This window comes from Dendrobates tinctorius, unplaced genomic scaffold, assembly GCF_039654945.1.
Source record: "Dendrobates tinctorius isolate UK_male_01 unplaced genomic scaffold, ASM3965494v1 ptg000199l, whole genome shotgun sequence".
NCBI classification, from domain to species: domain Eukaryota; kingdom Metazoa; phylum Chordata; class Amphibia; order Anura; family Dendrobatidae; genus Dendrobates; species Dendrobates tinctorius.
The window spans coordinates 11,389,317-11,406,864 of NW_027361866.1; the positions used below are offsets into that span (position 1 = coordinate 11,389,317).

Genomic DNA, 17,548 nt, shown 5'->3' on the forward strand with positions numbered 1-17,548 from the left:
TCATTATTCTGTATGGCGCACAATGTGGTGGCCATAACACTGTATGGAGTAATATACTGTCCTGTTTTTGAGCTATTGTACAATTTAAAATAGATCAGTCATGTCATGTAAGCAGTGAAGTATGTGTCATTGACTATTCCTATATTTCTGTGGCGTATCGGAGTATCATGAGTTTTGGTATGTGTTAAAGGGGCGCACTGACACTCTTTGGCCCAGGGCACACAAAAACCTGGAGCCAGCCCAATCCCCCCACAACTTTAGCCAAATAACCCCAAGTTTTCAATGCGTAACTATTATTAGGAAGTAAATTAAGGTTGACAAGCTTCAGTAATAAGAATTGATGTTTTTGGCATTGAAATGGGCTCTGTAGGTGTGTTTACTGTCCTCCACTCCCTGATGACTTTGCTTCCCCATTGACTTGCATTGGGTTTCGTGTTTCAGTCGGCCTCTGACTTTTTCCTATAGTCGGCCGATTTCGTTCGACCTGACTTTTGCGAAAGTCGGGTTTCATAAATCCCGACTTGACCCGAAAAAAGGCAAAGTCGCTCATCTCTAGCGTTAACCCCTCTGCTGCCATGTTGGGCACAGCCTGTGACGAGGAGCATCTCTTCCTATGTATCCGGCCACAGGCTGCACACCGGAGGCTGCTTCTTCTATCGGGGGAAGTTCATAAAGCAGAAGCTTCTGTGTGACTTATGTGAAGTAACTTGTCTGACAGGTCATGGGTCCAGGTCAGCAGGTGATTGCAGACTATTAGCTGGTTTCGATGTTAGGTACAGGTGAGTCAGGTCTAGATATTGGGTGGAAGCCTTCCAGTATTTGTAAGGCCTCGTGCACACGCTGAGTATTTGGTGAGTTTTTGTCTCAGCATTTATAAGGCCTCGTGCACACGCTGAGTATTTGGTGAGTTTTTACCTCAGTATTAATAAGGCCTCGTGCCCACGCTGAGTATTTGGTGAGTTTTTACCTCAGCATTTATAAGGCCTCATGCACACGCTGAGTATTTGGTGAGTTTTTCACTCAGTATTTGTAAGACCTCATGGACACGCTGAGTATTTGGTGTTTTTTACCTCAGTATTTGTGAGGCCTCATGGACACGCTGAGTATTTGGTGTTTTTTAACCTCAGTTTTTGTGAGGCCTTGTGCACACGTGTATTTTCTGAGTTTTTTACCTCAGTATTTAACCCCTTCCCGCTCTTTGACGCACAGTATGCATGATGAAAACTAGTGACTTCCCGACCCCGTCACATGACCAGGGGCCAACAGAGTCTGAACAGCCCGGGGTCCTGGCTACCCTTAATCCACCCCTGGTTATATTCAACTGTTAATAGAGACAGCAGGTGGCTATAAATAAATAAACCGGCATGGGTTCTCCTGTATTTTCTATAACAAGGCAGGTAAAACTCACATCTGGGGGCTGCAGCCCTCAGCTGTCAGCTTCAGCAAAGCTGGTTATCAAAAATAGAGTGGTCCCCACACTGTTTTTTTAATTATTTAAATAAATAATTTAAAATACGGCGTGAGGTCCCCCCCATTTTTGACAGACAGCTTGCTAAAGCTCACAGCTGGGGCCGATATTCTCAGGCTGGTAAGGACCATGGACATTGACCCCCCAGCCTAAAAATAGTCGCCTGCAGCCGCCCAGAAAAGGCACAGCTATTAGATGCACCAATTCTGGCGCTATGCCCGGCTCTTCCCACTGCCCCTGTAGCAGTGGCAAATGGGGTAATATTTGTGGGGTTGATGTCACCTTTGTATTATCTGGTAACAGCAAGCCCACAACTTGGCAATGGAGAGGCATCTATAAATACCTATCCATTTCTATTCCTATAGTTATATGGTAAATAAAGACACAGCAAGTATAAAGTCCTTTATTAGAAATAAAATAAAACACACTTTTCCATTTTTATCTAAAATAACAAACAGTTATACTCACCTAATGTCTAATTCCACTGAATCCCTTATCTCCTGTAATAACACAAAAATAAAAAAGCAATAATATCCCTCACCTGTCCGTCATTCTGTCCCATGCTGTAATCCATGTTTGAGAGATAATTAAGTTTCAATGTGGACGGTGCCAAGATGTGACCATCCAGGCTGAAAACCACTGATGAAGACCTTGGGTGAAACGCACGTTGGAGCTGGGGGTTCAACACTATATGGCTACCTGACCAAGGTGCATCACTGTATGTACGTATCATGCCTAGTCCTTATACATCTCCCATTCTTTAGCATATACCATCTTATTTAGCACAGTGGAGAGTTTTCAGACTAAACACACTGGTGTTTGTGTTTTTGTTATATGACTCTCATTACCATTTACATGTACTTGTGCATAGTGTTTCCCCCCCTGTTTTTTGGCACTAGCTTTATTTCATACTTTCATTTTTTTATTATTGTTTTAATATTTTCGAATAAACTGTATATTTTATGAGACTTAGTTTGCACTTTATTCCTTTTCGTTGGTATTTGTTCCATATGTGGTACGTCTCTGAATGTATTTTTTATATTATCTCACATTTGGTTGGTACTAGTAATATATCTTTAGCATTTAAATAGAGGAGGCACTCATTTCTAAAGTTTCATTACTATAAAGAGTGAAACTGTTGATTTCATTATTTCTACTCTTTCTGTTCTTTCCTATCTAACTTTTAAAAAAAAGTCCTTTGAAATGGTTAAAAGCTATCCACTCCTACACTGCAAAAATAATATTTCTATTTTTTTTTTTTTTACAGTTTTTTACACCGGAATAGCAACAATCTATCCAAGCGTAAATCATCATGTTAATCAACCTGTTCAAGAACATGGCATTTTCCTTAAAATATCAAAAGCATATGATTCCAGTCTCTGATGAAATCACCAATATGGTTTTCTCTTATGTGAAAAGAAAAGTAAGTATTGTAAGAAGGTAAGCCATTGAGTGAAGTATTCCAATCCTATTTATATATTACACATAAGAAAAACTATTCTCACTCCCATAACTAGGCTGCGAGTGTGGGGCTCTTGAGACACCATTTCTATGGCTGTTTCTATATACCAGTACTCACACAAAGTGATTTCACCAAATAGTTTAACTTAACTGCAGGAGACAGTTATATGCAATTACAGTAGGTGAAAAAAGACAATTCTGAACCAGAGATGCAAAGACGTGAGCCTCTTAACATGGCTAACATACACTGAATTGCAAAGAAGTGAGGAGATACTGACTTGAGGGCAAACCTTATTACAGAGCAACGCAATGGCAACAATGCAATACAATATTTCATGATTCCCAATTCGTGGGATATGACAATTTATGACACATGTCTTGTTTACAATAAACTTGTATTACCCATAAAATAACTATTCTGGGGTATCTTTCCTTCAAGCTTTGCATGGTAAGTAGGATATATGTCTCTAATAAAGTGACTTTTACAGAAGCAGAAAAAATGACTTATTTCTTACATAGTGTGTAGATCATTATTGCACTGTTTGCAGAGTAAAGCAACCGTTTTTCTATTTGTACCATCCTTTAAGGTCTAATTTAATCCAATTTTTTATTTGCAAGTGTCTTAGTTTATACCATCGATGTGGAATCTGTTTTTCTTGAATGTGTTAAAACAACTTTAACTCCTTTACCCCCTTTATGAGGTAATAATTCTGGAACGCTTCAATGGATCCCAGTGATTCTGATAATGTTTTCTCGAAACATTTTGTACTTCATGATAACGGTAAAATTTCTTTGATATAACTGGCGTTTCTTTGTGAAAAAAATGGAAAGTTGTGAAAATATTGAAAATTTCGCAATTTTCCAACTTTGAATTTTCTTGCCCTTAAATCACACAGATACGTCACACAAAATACTTAATAAGTAACATTTCCCACATGTCTATTTTACATCAGCACAAATTTGGAACCAACATTTTTTTTTGTTAGGAAGTTGATAGGGTTAAAAGATGAACAGCAATTTCTCATTTTAACAACATCATTTTTTTTAGGGACCACATCACATTTGAAGTCACTTTGAGGAGTCTACAGTGTGTCCGTAAGGTCATGGTGCAATTTTGAGTAGTCACTGGAAAGCAACAAAAGATGATAGAAATAATAATAATCTTTATATAGCGCTAACATATTCCACAGCGCTTTACAGTGCAACCCCGATAGGGCTCACAATTAGTGTTGAGCATTCCGATACCGCAAGTATCGGGTATCGGCCGATACTTGCTGTATCGGAATTCCGATACCGACTTCCGATATTTTTTCAATATCGGAATTCGGCATCGGAATCGGAAGTTCCAAGTTGATTGACAGACTGACGTCATCATGATGCGCGGTGTGTGCGCATCATGATGCGCCGTCATTTCGGGCCTTCCGGGGGTCTCTGCCGGCCTGCCGGGGGGCTGTGTCGGCCTGCCGGGGGGCTGTGTGGACTGCCCGGGGTCTGTACCGGCCTGCCGGGGGGCTGTGCCGGCCTGCCGGGGGGCTGTGCACCCTGCGGGGGTCTGTACCGGCCTGCCGGGGGGCTGTGCCGGCCTGCCGGTGGTCTGTGCACCCTGTGGGGGTCTGTACCGGCCTGCCGGGGGGCTGTGCCGGCCTGCCGGGGGGCTGTGCTGATGTCCGGGGGTCTGTGCAAGCATCGTCCGATGGGACTACAAGTCCCATCGGGCGATGCCTGCTACCATGACAGTGATTGACACATTAGCCAATGATGGGACAGTAGTAGTCCCATCATCCGGCTAATGTGTTAAATGTTAAAAAAAAAAAAAAATACTACATACATACTACATGCATGCTACATACATACTACATGCTACATACATACTACATATATACTACATACATACTACATGCATGCTACATACATACTACATGCTACATACATACTACATATATACTACATACATGCTACATACATACTGCATGCTACACACATACTACATACATACTACATACATACTACATGCATGCTACATACATACTACATGCATGCTACATACATACTACATGCATGCTACATACATACTACATGCATGCTACATACTACATATATACTACATGCATACTACATACATACCACATACATACCACATACATGCTACATACATGCTACATACTACATACATACCACATACATACTACATACATACTACATGCATGCTACATACATACTACATGCATGCTACATACATACTACATACATACTACATACATACTACATGCATGCTACATACATACTACATGCATGCTACATACATACTACATGCATGCTACATGCATGCTACATACATACTACATACATACCACATACATACCACATACATGCTACATACATGCTACATACTACATACATACTACATGCATGCTACATACATACTACATGCATGCTACATACATACTACATGCCACATACATACCACATACATACTACATACATACTACATGCTACATACATACCACATATATACTACATACATACAATACATTCATACAATACATACATAGACATACAGTACATATAACATAGAGTAACATACTTACCAATACTTGTCACATTGTTCACCGAAGCCATTGTCTTTTCCGGAATAAATATTAACATAACAAACCACAAAAATACTCACCCACGATCCGAAGCAGTCCACGAGTGTGTCCCACGACGATCTTGGGTAGAGAACTGCAGCATCAGATGATGCTGCCGTTCTCTACGGGCATGTAGTATATATGTAGTATGTATGTAGCATGTAGTATGTATGTAGTATGTATGTAGCATGTAGTATGTATGTAGTATGTATGTAGCATGCATGTAGTATGTATGTAGCATGTAGTATGTATGTAGCATGCATGTAGTATATATGTAGTATGTAGCATGTAGTATGTATGTAGCATGCATGTAGTATGTATGTAGCATGCATGTAGTATATATGTGTTATGTATGTAGCATGTAGCATGCATGTAGTATATATGTAGTATGTATGTAGTATATATGTAGTATGTATGTTGCATGTAGTATTTATGTAGTATGAATGTAGCATGTATGTAGTATGTAGTATGTATGTAGTATATATGTAGTATGTATGTTGCATGTAGTATGAATGTAGCATGTATGTAGTATGTAGTATGTAGTATGCATGTTGTATGAATGTAGCATGTATGTAGCATGTAATTTTTTTTTTTTTTTTTTTACATTTAACACATTAGCCGGATGATGGGACTACTACTGTCCCATCATTGGCTAATGTGTCAATCACTATCATGGTAGCAGGCATCGCCCGATGGGACTTGTAGTCCCATCGGACGATGCCTGCACAGACCCCCGAAGCCTGCACAGACCACCGGCAGGCCGGCACAGCCCCCCCGGCAGGCCGGCACAGACCACCGGCAGGCCGGCACAGCCCCCCGGCAGGCCGGCACAGCCCCCCGGAGCCTGCACAGCCCCCCGGCAGGCCGGCACAGCCCACCGGAGCCTGCACAGACCACCGGCAGGCCGGCACAGACCACCGGAGCCTGCACAGACCCCCTGGCAGGCCGGCACAGCCCCCCGAAAGGCCCGTACAGACCCCAGAGAGGCTGTACAAGGGAAGGAAAGGGTTTTTCTTATTCCGATACCGGAAGTCCCATAGACTTGAATGGGACTTCCGGTATCGGAATCGGCGATACCGATACTTTTTTTAAAGATCGGCCGATACCATCCGATACGATACTTTGAAGTATCAGACGGTATCGCTCAACTCTACTCACAATCTAAATTCCCTATCAGTATATCTTTGGAGTGTGGGAGGAAACCCATGCAAACACAGGGAGAACATACAAACTCATTGCAGATGTTGTCCTTGGTGGGATTTGAACCCAGGACCCCAGCGCTGCAAGGCTGCAGTGCTAACCACTGAGCCACCATGCTGCCCATAGAAATGTGAAATCTGCTCCAAATAAAAGAAAAACTCTCCCAGTTTCATACCTATTCAGTGCAGTTCGATGTGGGCTCCATTTGTTGCCCTACACACATCCAAACGATAGTGAAGTTCTTGCCACACACAGGTATGGACGTCTGGTGTAACAGAGTGAATGACGTCTTTGATTCTCTGTTTTAAGTGATTAATGTCGTTGATACATTCATGTGCACATGCTGCAACATCATCATACAGAAACTGGGAGGGTTTTCCTTTTATTTGGTGCAGATTTCACGTTTCTATCGTCTTTTGTTGCTTTCCTGTGACTGGTCAAAAGTGCACCATGACTTTACGGACACACTGTATATGATAGAACATACCCAAAAGTGACTACATTATAAAAGCTGCACCACTTAAGGTGCTCAAAACCACATTCAAGAAGTTTATTAACCTTTAAGGGGCTTCACAGGAATTTTTGGAATGTTTAATAAAAAAGAACATTTACCTTTTTTCACGAAAAATTTACTTCAGATCCAAATTTTTTTTTTTATTTTCCCAAGGGTAACAGGAGAAATTGGACCCAAAAAGTTGTGCAATTTGTCCTGCGTGCGTGGATGCCTCATATGTGGGGGTAAATCACTGTTTAGGTGCATGACAAAGCCCATAAGGGAAGGAGCGCTGTTTGACTTTTTCAACGCAAAATTGCCTAGAATTGAGATCAGACACCACGCCACGTTTGGAGAGCCCCTGATGTGCCTAAACAATGGAAACCCCCCAGAGGTGACACCATTTTGAAAACTAGACCCACCCAAGGAACTTATCTAAATGTGTGGTGAGCACTTTGAACCCCAAGTGCTTCACAGAAGTTTATAGCGTAGAGCTGTGAAAATAAAAATCATATTTTTTCCACAAAAATGATCTTTTTGCCCCCAATTTTTTATTTGCCAAAGGTAACAGAAGAAATTGGACCCCAAAAGTTGTTGTGCAATTTCTGTTGAGTACGCCGATACCCCATATGTAGGTGAATACTACTTTTGAGGCACAGTGCAAAGCACAGAAAGGAAGAGGTGCTATACTGGAGTTCAGATTTTGCTGGAATGGTGTGAGGGTGCCACGTCACATTGGCAGAGCCCCTGAGGTGCCAGAACAACAGAAAACCCTATATGTAAACTCATTTTACAAATTACACTCCCCAGTGAATTCATCTAGAGGAGCAGTGATCATATTGACGCCACATGTGCCTCGCAGAACTTTATACCACTGATCGGTGAAGAAAGAATAAATTACATTTTTACCACTAAAATGATGTTTTAGCCCCAAATTTTTAATTTTTCTAAGGGCTAATAGGAATTTTTTTTACAACAAACTGAGTTCTATTTTTTCCTGAGTGTGCCAATATCCTACATGTAATCAGGAAATATTTTTCAGGCACAGTACAAAGCTCAGAAGGCAAGGAGCGCATGATTTTGCTGTTATGGTTTGCAGGTGCCATGACCCACTGGGAAAGCCCATGAGGTGCCAGAACAGCAGAACCCCACCCCATAAGTGACCCCATTTTACAAATTACACCTTAAAAATGAATTCATATAGGGGTGCAGTGCTCATATTGACACCGTGGGTGTGTCACAGAATTTTATACCATTGGGCAGTGAAGACAAAATAACTACATTTTTACCACCAAAATTTTGTTTTAGCCAAAAAATTTACATTTTCACACAAGAAGTAGGTAAAAATTGCAACAAAAATTGTCCCACAATTTCTACTGAATGTGGCAATACCCATATGTGGCTGTACAGTACTGCTTAGCCATACGGAGAGACTCAGGAGGAACGGAGCACTATTTGCCCTTTCAAGTGAATGGGTCTGTGCACATGTCAGTATGTTTCCATGGACCGTGTGTCCGTGGGCAAAACATGCTGACATGTCCATTTTTAATGTCAGCATGGGCCAAAAAATGTATCGCACACGTGCACACACATAACACACATGGATGTCATCAATGTGACACGCATCGGTGCTGGGGAAGAAGCATTACCGTAAGTGTTGTACTCAGCGTCGGGTGCTAAACATGGCTCTCATCATTCACCCCTGCTCTGCTGGCGATTGGCGCCAGCAGGGGAGAATGATGAGAGTTATATTTAAGTGATAAAAGAGACGGCAGGCAACGACTGATGTGACTATTAGGCCGGAGTCACACTAGCGATAAAATCGGACGAATGCAATGCGATTAAAAATCGCATTGCATTCGTCCCAATGTTATTCAATGGTGCTGCTCCCATCATGCGTTTTTTTATCGGATCCGTTCCTCGGACCGAGACAATCGCAGCATGCTGCGATTGTCACCGATTTTCGGATCAGATTCGCCAATGCAAGTCTATGGATGCGATTGAAAATCGCATTGAAAACGCACCACACGTGTGACTTGCGATTAAATCGCAAGACTTCTCCAGGTCAACAGGAAAGAGCATCAGGCATTGGCATTGGATGTCAATTTGATGCTTAGATGCGAATAAAATCGGTTCATCGCCGGAAATTCTGATGACAGACGGATCCCTGGACAAGAAATCTTTGTGCGATTTCGTACCGTTAAAATCGGTCCGAATTTTTAATGGTTGTGTGTGACTCCAGTCTTACTCCCATCAGCCTACCCCTCCTGCAGCTAATAACAGGACAGCAGGAGCGGCTGATGGGGGGGTGTTCATCATCTGTGGCCTGTGCTGTAAATATTTTTTTTTTTTAAATGGTGTGGGTTCCCCAGTATTTTTGAAAACCAGCCAGGCAAAACTCACAGCTGGGGGCTGCAACCCTCAGCTGTCAACTTCAGCAAGACTGGTTATCAAGAATAGAGGGGTACTCACGCCGTATTTTTTAATTATTTAAATAAATAATTTTAAAAAATGGCATGGGGTCTCTCTGATATTCTCAGGTTGGTAAGGGGCCATGGATATTGCCCCCAGCCTAAAAACAGCAGCTCGCAGCCGCCCAGAAAAGGCGCATCTATTATATGAGCCAATTCTGGCGCTTTGCATGGCTCTTCCCACTTGCTCTGTAGCAGTGGCAAGTGGGTTTCATATTTGTGGGGTTGATGTCACCTTTGCATTGTCAGGTGACATTAAACCCACGGCTTAGTTGTGGAGAAACATGAGCGCAAAGATGACATGAACGATCATGGTGCTAGCGGGGATCTCACCGCAGCTCAGCCCAGCTGGGAATGGGAGCCTCAGTGGCCGGAGGTAACCTCTATGACATCACCGCCAGTCACTGACACTGTGTTCCCAGCAGCTCATTCACCAGTGGTTCTCAGCCTGGATGGTCGCATCTTGGCACCATCCAGGTTGAAAACCAATTATCCCCCAGACATGGATTACGGCATGTGACAGAACAACAGATAGTTGAGTGATATTGTTATTTTTTTATTTTTGTTTTATTACAGTAGAACAAGGGCTTTGGTGGAATATGTGTTAGGTGAGTATAACTATGTTTGTTATTTTTAAATAAAAATGTAAACAAACATGTGTTTTGTTATATTTCTAATAAAAGTTTATTCTGGCTGTGTCTTTACTTACCATATAGCTATAGAATTAGTAATGGATAGGTGTCTTCTAGATGCTTCTTCATTACTAAGCCATGGGCATGATGTCACCTGACAATACAAAGGTGACATCAACCCCACAAATATGAACCCCACTTGCCACCACTACAGGGCAAGTGGGAAGAGCTGGGCAAAGCGCCAGAATTAGTGCATCTAATAGATGTGCCTTTTCTTGGCATCTGCTGGTTGCAATTTTGAGGCTGGGTAGGGTAAATATCCAAGGCCCCTTACCAGCCCTCAGCGGCCTGCTTTAGCAAGGCTGGTTGTCAAAAATAGGGGGCACCCCATGCCATTTTTTAAAATTATTTATTTAAATAATTAAACAAAACAGTATGGGACCCCTCTATTTTGATTACAAACCTTGCTGACAGCTGAGGGTTGCAGCCCCCAGCTGTGAGTTTTGCCTGGCTGGTTATATAAAATACTGGGTAACGCATGCAGTTTTTTTCATTTATTTATAGTGCAGGCGGCGGCTGGTGAATATTCCCATCAGCCGTTCCTGCTGTCATTGTTATTAGCAGCAACAGGAGTAGGCTGGTGGGAGTAATAGTCTCATCAGCCGCCGCCTGCTGTCTCTCTTATTACTTAAATATAGCTCTCATCATTCTCCCCTGCTGGCACCGATCGCTGGCACCGATCGCTGGCAAAGCAGGGGAGAATGATGAGAGGCATGTTCCGCACCTGGTGCCGGAGAACAGCGCTTAATGTAAGGCTTCTTCCCTGGCACCCATCCTTGTGGTACTGATGCGTGACGCAAGTATCACACACACGGCAACTGACATCTCTGGTACCGGAAATAACAGGACGTGTGAAAGAGGCCTTATAGCGGATTTTTATGTTTGGCTGCTGTCACACACTAAAAGAAACTTTTTATTGCAAAAAGTAGTTTTTGCATCACCACTAGAGTTGAGCGAAACGGGTCGGTCAATTTCAAAAATAGCCGACTTTAACTAAAGTCGGGTTTCACCGATCGAAACCCGATGTCACGGGGGCTTAGTTCAACTAAGGCTGAAATACCCGGGGCCCCTGTGGTGTCCCTTTTACTAGGGGAAACCCTGTCTGACCCTCAACCCAGGGTTTTTGCTGAAGGTGCAAATGCCTGAGCCTCCGACCTTTCCTTATCTCCTGCTCAGCCCTGCACTTAACCCTCCACCCTCCACCCAGTGAGGAGTCACACCACCAAAGCTCCCACACAAATAATGACAGACAGGGAGAACTTAAACTGCACTGTGCCGCACACACACAGGAATAAACAGTAATGTGAACAGGGCACAACTAAACACAAATATGGGAAGGAGAAAGGATAACGACGGATCATACGACACCAGATATGAATCTCTCTCTCTTGAACACCTCCACTCCAGACCGGAACCACTTGGTATGAAACACAAGCTATAATCGGCGACGCCCATATGCCAGTATGACTATTTAAAGACCGTGGGCGTGACTAACCTTCCAACCTGGTCTCCAGCAGGATTAACCCCCGAGAGCCTGAAGATCAAACCGGCGCCACTGAGGCTATAGTGGCTGGAGGTGGAACTACCTCTGCCTGCCGGATGCTGTGGTGTGAACAGCGTCCGACATGACACCCGACCATAGCGTGAGGTCGGCCAAGAGGTCGCCGAACCGAGTGCCAAAGTCATGTTTCAAATAATGCTTCCAACGCCTTTTCTCAGCCAATGATGGAGGATGCACACTGTGGGCAATGCTATGACATGCACAGCAGCCACCACCATCTTAGAGAAGGGCATTGAATTGATTGGCTGGCTTTGTGTGGCGTCACAGTGGGTATAAAAGGCCGTGACCGCCGACCACCATCTTACTTCTGCTGATCTTAGAATAGGGAGAGGTGCTGTTGCTGCTGATTCTGGATAGAGAGAGCGTTAGGCAGGGAAGAAGAAAAAAAAAATTGCTTCTGCTGATAGTGCTTTTCACTGTACAGTTAGTGTGCAGTGAAAGGGGAGGATTTTTGTTGTGTGCAGCAGCGCTGGTGGTGATTAGCATGCCTTTTAAGGCTACCTGCTAGCTGCATTGTTGTGTGCACACTGATGTTCAAACTGCTTTTTTCAAAGCACTCCAACTTTTAATATTTTGTTCTGGTGAGTTACTGAGCGTTCATTTTTTCACACACCTTATAGCGGTCAAAACTAGACAGAGACAGCGTGTGTCAGTCCCTATACAAATAGACGGAGATTGAAAAGTTTCCATACAGACACCGTACAGTGGTGTACGCTCCTCACACACTACCGTGTACGGCCTTGTATCACAGACAAATAGACGCTATCTGAGTGTGACTGTGGAAAAACAAGCCGAGGAGATTTTCCATTTTTCCAGACCTACACCTTAGACAGCTGTCCGCTTTTCAAACAGTTTCGTATATCTGCTGTTTGATGACGGTCAAAACTAGACAGAGACAGCGTGTGTCAGTCCGTATAAAAATAGACGGAGAGAGACAATTTTCCATACACACACCGTATTGAGCTGTCCGATTCTCAAACAGTATTGTATATCTGCCGTTCGCATTACAGTTACATCTATACAGAGTCAGCGTGTGTGTGTGACACTCCGTAAATACATATACGGAGATTGTTAGTTACACAAAAAACGTATACAGCTGTACACTTCTGATACAGTTCCGTATATCTGCTTGTTGGATTATAGTCAAATACATACTGTGAGAGCGTCTGTGACTAACAAAATATATATGCAGATTTAATTTTTTTAATACACCTTACACAGGTGGACGCTCCTCATACAGTACCATCTCTCTGCTGGTATTTTTTGAACATTTTCCCAAACATGAGGAAGTATGGTGGAAGAAGCCGCGGACGTGAGCAGGGGAGCGCAGCTGGTACTGATAGTGGTGGTGCATCGGCTGGTTCTGGCAAAAGCAAAAGCACAATAGCAGCTAAGGCAGGAGGTGTTGAGCCTGCGTCATCGTCTGGCCCAAGAAGGCCTGTAAGGTTGCCTTTTCTTGGAGTAGGAAAACCGCTTTTAAAGCCGGAGCATCAGGAACAGGTTTTGGCGTACATTGCTGAAACAGCCACCAGCTCTATTGCCTCCTCTTCTGAACGGTCGAAACCTGCAAGCACGGAGTCGTCAGTGCAGGGTTCTGGTCAGGAAACACACCCTTCCTTGTGTCCTTCACCCCCACCAAAAGTTAAGGATGCGGCAGCCCACACTTCAGATTACTCTGTGAAGCTCTTTTCACATACCATGCCTGTGTTATCCAGTCAAATCCTGAATTCCCCAGTCCAAGATGAATCTGACATGGAGTGCACTGATGCACAGCCACTGCTAGATGATTCTGCTGGTACATTGACCCAGAGCACTACATTGTCCTCGCAGTCTATTGAGCCAGAATCTGACCCTGATGAAACTCAGGTGCCCCTTCCCGCATACTATACGGAGGTGATGGATGACCCAGTTCTTGACCCGGATTGGCATCCATTGGGGGAGGAGGGTGGTGCTGGCAATAGTTCAGTAAAGGAGAAGGATCCACAGCAGGCATTAAAATCGCAGCAGCGGCTATCTGGCAGGCCCATAGCTGTCCAAAAACATGGACCAAAAACTAAAATAGTTGCAGGACAGCTTGGCCAGACAGTCAATTTAGCACAGCGTGCAAGGCCACATTTAATCAACATGCACTTGCAAGCGTGGACGGACTACAAAACCTCAGGTAGCACATGTGCACCTGCTCCAACTGAAGGTAGCCAGCAATGCTCCATCGCTTCCCCCACTGTAAGACCACCGCCACCGTTAAGCACACCACCAGCACTAAATGTGGAGGTGTCGTCGCAAGGCCAAAGCACTCAGGGAATCACAATAGTTTTGCAACACAACACTGAATCTTGGCCATCACCACCAATACCATCACCAACCCCCCCTCACTCCGACCAGTCCACCGCTACTTCCTCCATATGCAGCTGTCCAGCTCACCCTACCAGACACTCTGAGTAGGACAAGAAAGTACTCATCCTCTCATCCGCGTACACTGTGTTTGAACGCCTACATTGCTAAACTAATCTCATTAGAGATGATGCCCTACCGTTTGGTTGAAAGCAAAGCTTTCCGCGAGCTCATGGCCTATGCTGTCCCACGCTATGACATACCCAGTCGACACTTCTTTTCTCGAGAAGCCATCCCTGCCCTCCACCGGCATGTGAAAGACCGCATTGTCCATGCGCTAAAACAGTCAGTGAGTGGAAAGGTGCACCTCACAACAGATGCATGGACCAGTTGGCATGGCCAGGGCCGTTACGTGTCCATCACTGCGTACTGGGTTAATGTGGTGGATGCAGGCTCCACAGGGGACAGCGGCGGTGGAGCAGTGCTGCCTAGCCCATGGTATAGGAAACAGTTGGCTGTAGGCTTTCGACCCTCCTCCTCCTCCTCCATCAGCAAAAGCTCATCCACAGAGCTCAGTCGCACGAGCACTCCATCCGCAGCTGGCAGTGTTTCACACGAGGTGTCCCACTATCGAACAGCTAGTGGTAAGCGTCAGCAGGCTGTGTTAAAGATGATGTCTTTGGACGACAACAGACACACTGTCATGATCCATTTTTTGGATCTGTGAGATCTGGATCTCCTCTTATCTAAACCTTTTTTCCTTTTCGGTCACCTGGGTTAATATGAGTTTTTGACCCCGGTGGCCACCGGGGTTACTGCATGTGTTTAATTATTTATGCAGGTGGTGACTTCTCCCCCTCCTTCCCATAAAAGGAGTGCAGGTGCTGGAGATCACTGTTGGTTATACACTTTCTCTTGGGAGGCCAACCAAGCTGAGTTCAGGAGCTGAGTTCTGTGGTGCTTCAGTTGTTTGCTGTTGTCAAGTGGCTATCTCTGCTGTCCAGGAGCATTGCAGCAGAGCAAGCTAAGTTTTACTTTATTTTTACCCTGTCTGTTGTATATTTCCTTTGTTTTTTTGTGTGGTACACTTTTTCCCAGTCTCAAGTCCTGGGGAGGGGGTTGGGGGTTTAGCTCAGGGCTAAACAGGAGACAGGGACAGGTCGGGGACTTGGGCCTCACTACCTTTAAGTGTACCCCCAAGTTAAGGAAAGACAGGGCAACTCCTTAGCTTGAGGGGCAGTTCAGGGGTCCCGGTTCCACATCACCTGTCTTCCCCTTAGTGCCCTGTGACACACACCACTGAGGTACTGGCCGACTACTTGCAGCGACAAGCTGAGTCATGGCTGGGCAGTCTACATCTTGAGGCAGGCAAGGTAGTCAGTGATAATAGCCGTATTTTTGTGGCAGCCATAGCCCGTGCAAAACTCACACACATGCCTTGCCTGGCTCACACTTTGAACATGGTGGTGCAGTGCTTCCTTAATAATTATTCGGAGTTAACATCCCTGCTACATAAGGTGCGAAGACTGTGCTCGCACATCTGTTGCTCAAACGTCCACTCCACTCATATGCAGAAGCTGCAGTGATTGCTCCACCTCCCCAAGCACCGCCTAATCATAGACGTTGCAACAAGGTGGAACTCCACCCTGCACATGGTTGAGAGGCTGTGCGAACGGAGGCAGACTGTAATGCATTTATGGGAGGATACACGGGAAGGCAGTTTGAGGGAAGACATGGAATTGTCGGGTGTGCAGTGGTCAAAGCTGAAAGACCTCTGTAATGTCCTTCAGTGTTTTGAGGAATGCACATGGCTGGTAAGCGCAGACGATGCCATCATAAGCATGAGCATCCCACTTATGCATCTGCTCATGCAAAGTTTGACGCACATTAAGGATCAGGCGTCTGCAGCGGAGGAGCAGCAGGAGGGAAGCCTTGATGACAGTCAGCCATTGTCTGGTCAGGGAACTGTCCTGGACAAGGTGGAGGATGAAGAGAAAAGAGGAGGAGGATGAGGATGAGGGGGATGATTATTTTGTCAGGAGGATGCTTCTCAGGGAGCAAGAGAAAATGTTGGCATTCCAAGGTCAGGTACAGTGTTTGTGCATGACTGTAGTGATGTGGATTTGCCAGAAAGTGCTCCTCCACCCAGCAGTGGCAGTGCAGCATTGACACCTGGAACATTGGCCCACATGTGCGATTATGCCTTGCGAATCCTAAAAAGGGACCCCCGCATTGCCAAAATGATGAGGGATGACGACTACTGGCTGGCCAGCATCCTCGATCCACGCTACAAAGGCAAATTACATAACATCATGCCACAGGAGAACCTAGAGATAATATTGGCTAACAAGTAAGCAACTCTGGTAAACCGTTTGTTTGAGGCTTTCCCAGCACACAGCAGCGGTGTTGGTTCTCCCACAAGCCGTAGTGGGCACAATGGAAGAGGTGTTGGTGGTGCACACAGCCGAAGTGGCGTTGGAGACAGAGGTTTAATGACCATGTTGTGGAATGATTTCTCAAGTACCGCTCACATGACTGCTAATACTGCATCGATTAAAAGTGACAGGAGACAGCAGTTGTCAACTATGGTTACAAACTACTTCTCCCATATCTATGTTCTCCCTTACAGGTCATTCCCCTTTGACTATTGGGCCTCTAAACTGGACACCTAGCCTGAATTGGCATAATATGCCTTACTGGAGTTTGCTTGCCCTGCTGCTAGTGTGTTGTCTGAAAGAGTCTTCAGTGCTGCTGGATCATTCCTGACAGAAAAAAGGACCCATCTGTCGAACCAAGATGTTGATGATCTAACCTTCATTAAAATGAACCATGCATGGGTTCAAAAGATTTTGTTCCCCCTTCCCCTGATGACACATAGGTTGCCAGAAAACTGCCTCGCTTTTGTCCTCCTCTTCCTAGGACTTGCCCAATTCCGCCCTTTGCAGCAGCTGAATGTCCAGCCAACACATCAACATATGCCATTTTTTAAACCTCCCTAAGTGGGCTGCCCACCCACACCCCAATGGCTGGGGTCAACACCTGGCAAGTGCCGTTGCTCTGAACAGGTGGATGGACCCACTGATGGCCGACGGCACTGGCACAGGGTCCCTCATAGTACAATGCAGTGTCTCTGATGGTGTATTGATCGATGATGGTTAAGATGTAGCTTTGGCCTGTCTTGCTGGCCTCTACCTTCAGATGATCAATGGCTACCATTTGTAATGGACGTCAACTTACAAGCGGA

At 44.7% G+C, this 17,548-nt stretch overlaps 1 protein-coding gene across 1 annotated transcript in view; it reads left to right on the forward strand.

Annotated features, from left to right (window-relative positions):
* Nucleotides 1–17,548, forward strand: part of LOC141056779 (uncharacterized) — a 254,113-nt gene that overhangs the window by 73,821 nt on the left and 162,744 nt on the right. The window contains exon 2 of the mRNA XM_073553242.1: nt 2,736–2,891. Within this exon, the coding sequence (XP_073409343.1) occupies nt 2,781–2,891 (111 nt within the window). The 5' untranslated portion in view covers nt 2,736–2,780. The remainder of the gene's footprint in view (nt 1–2,735; nt 2,892–17,548) is intronic.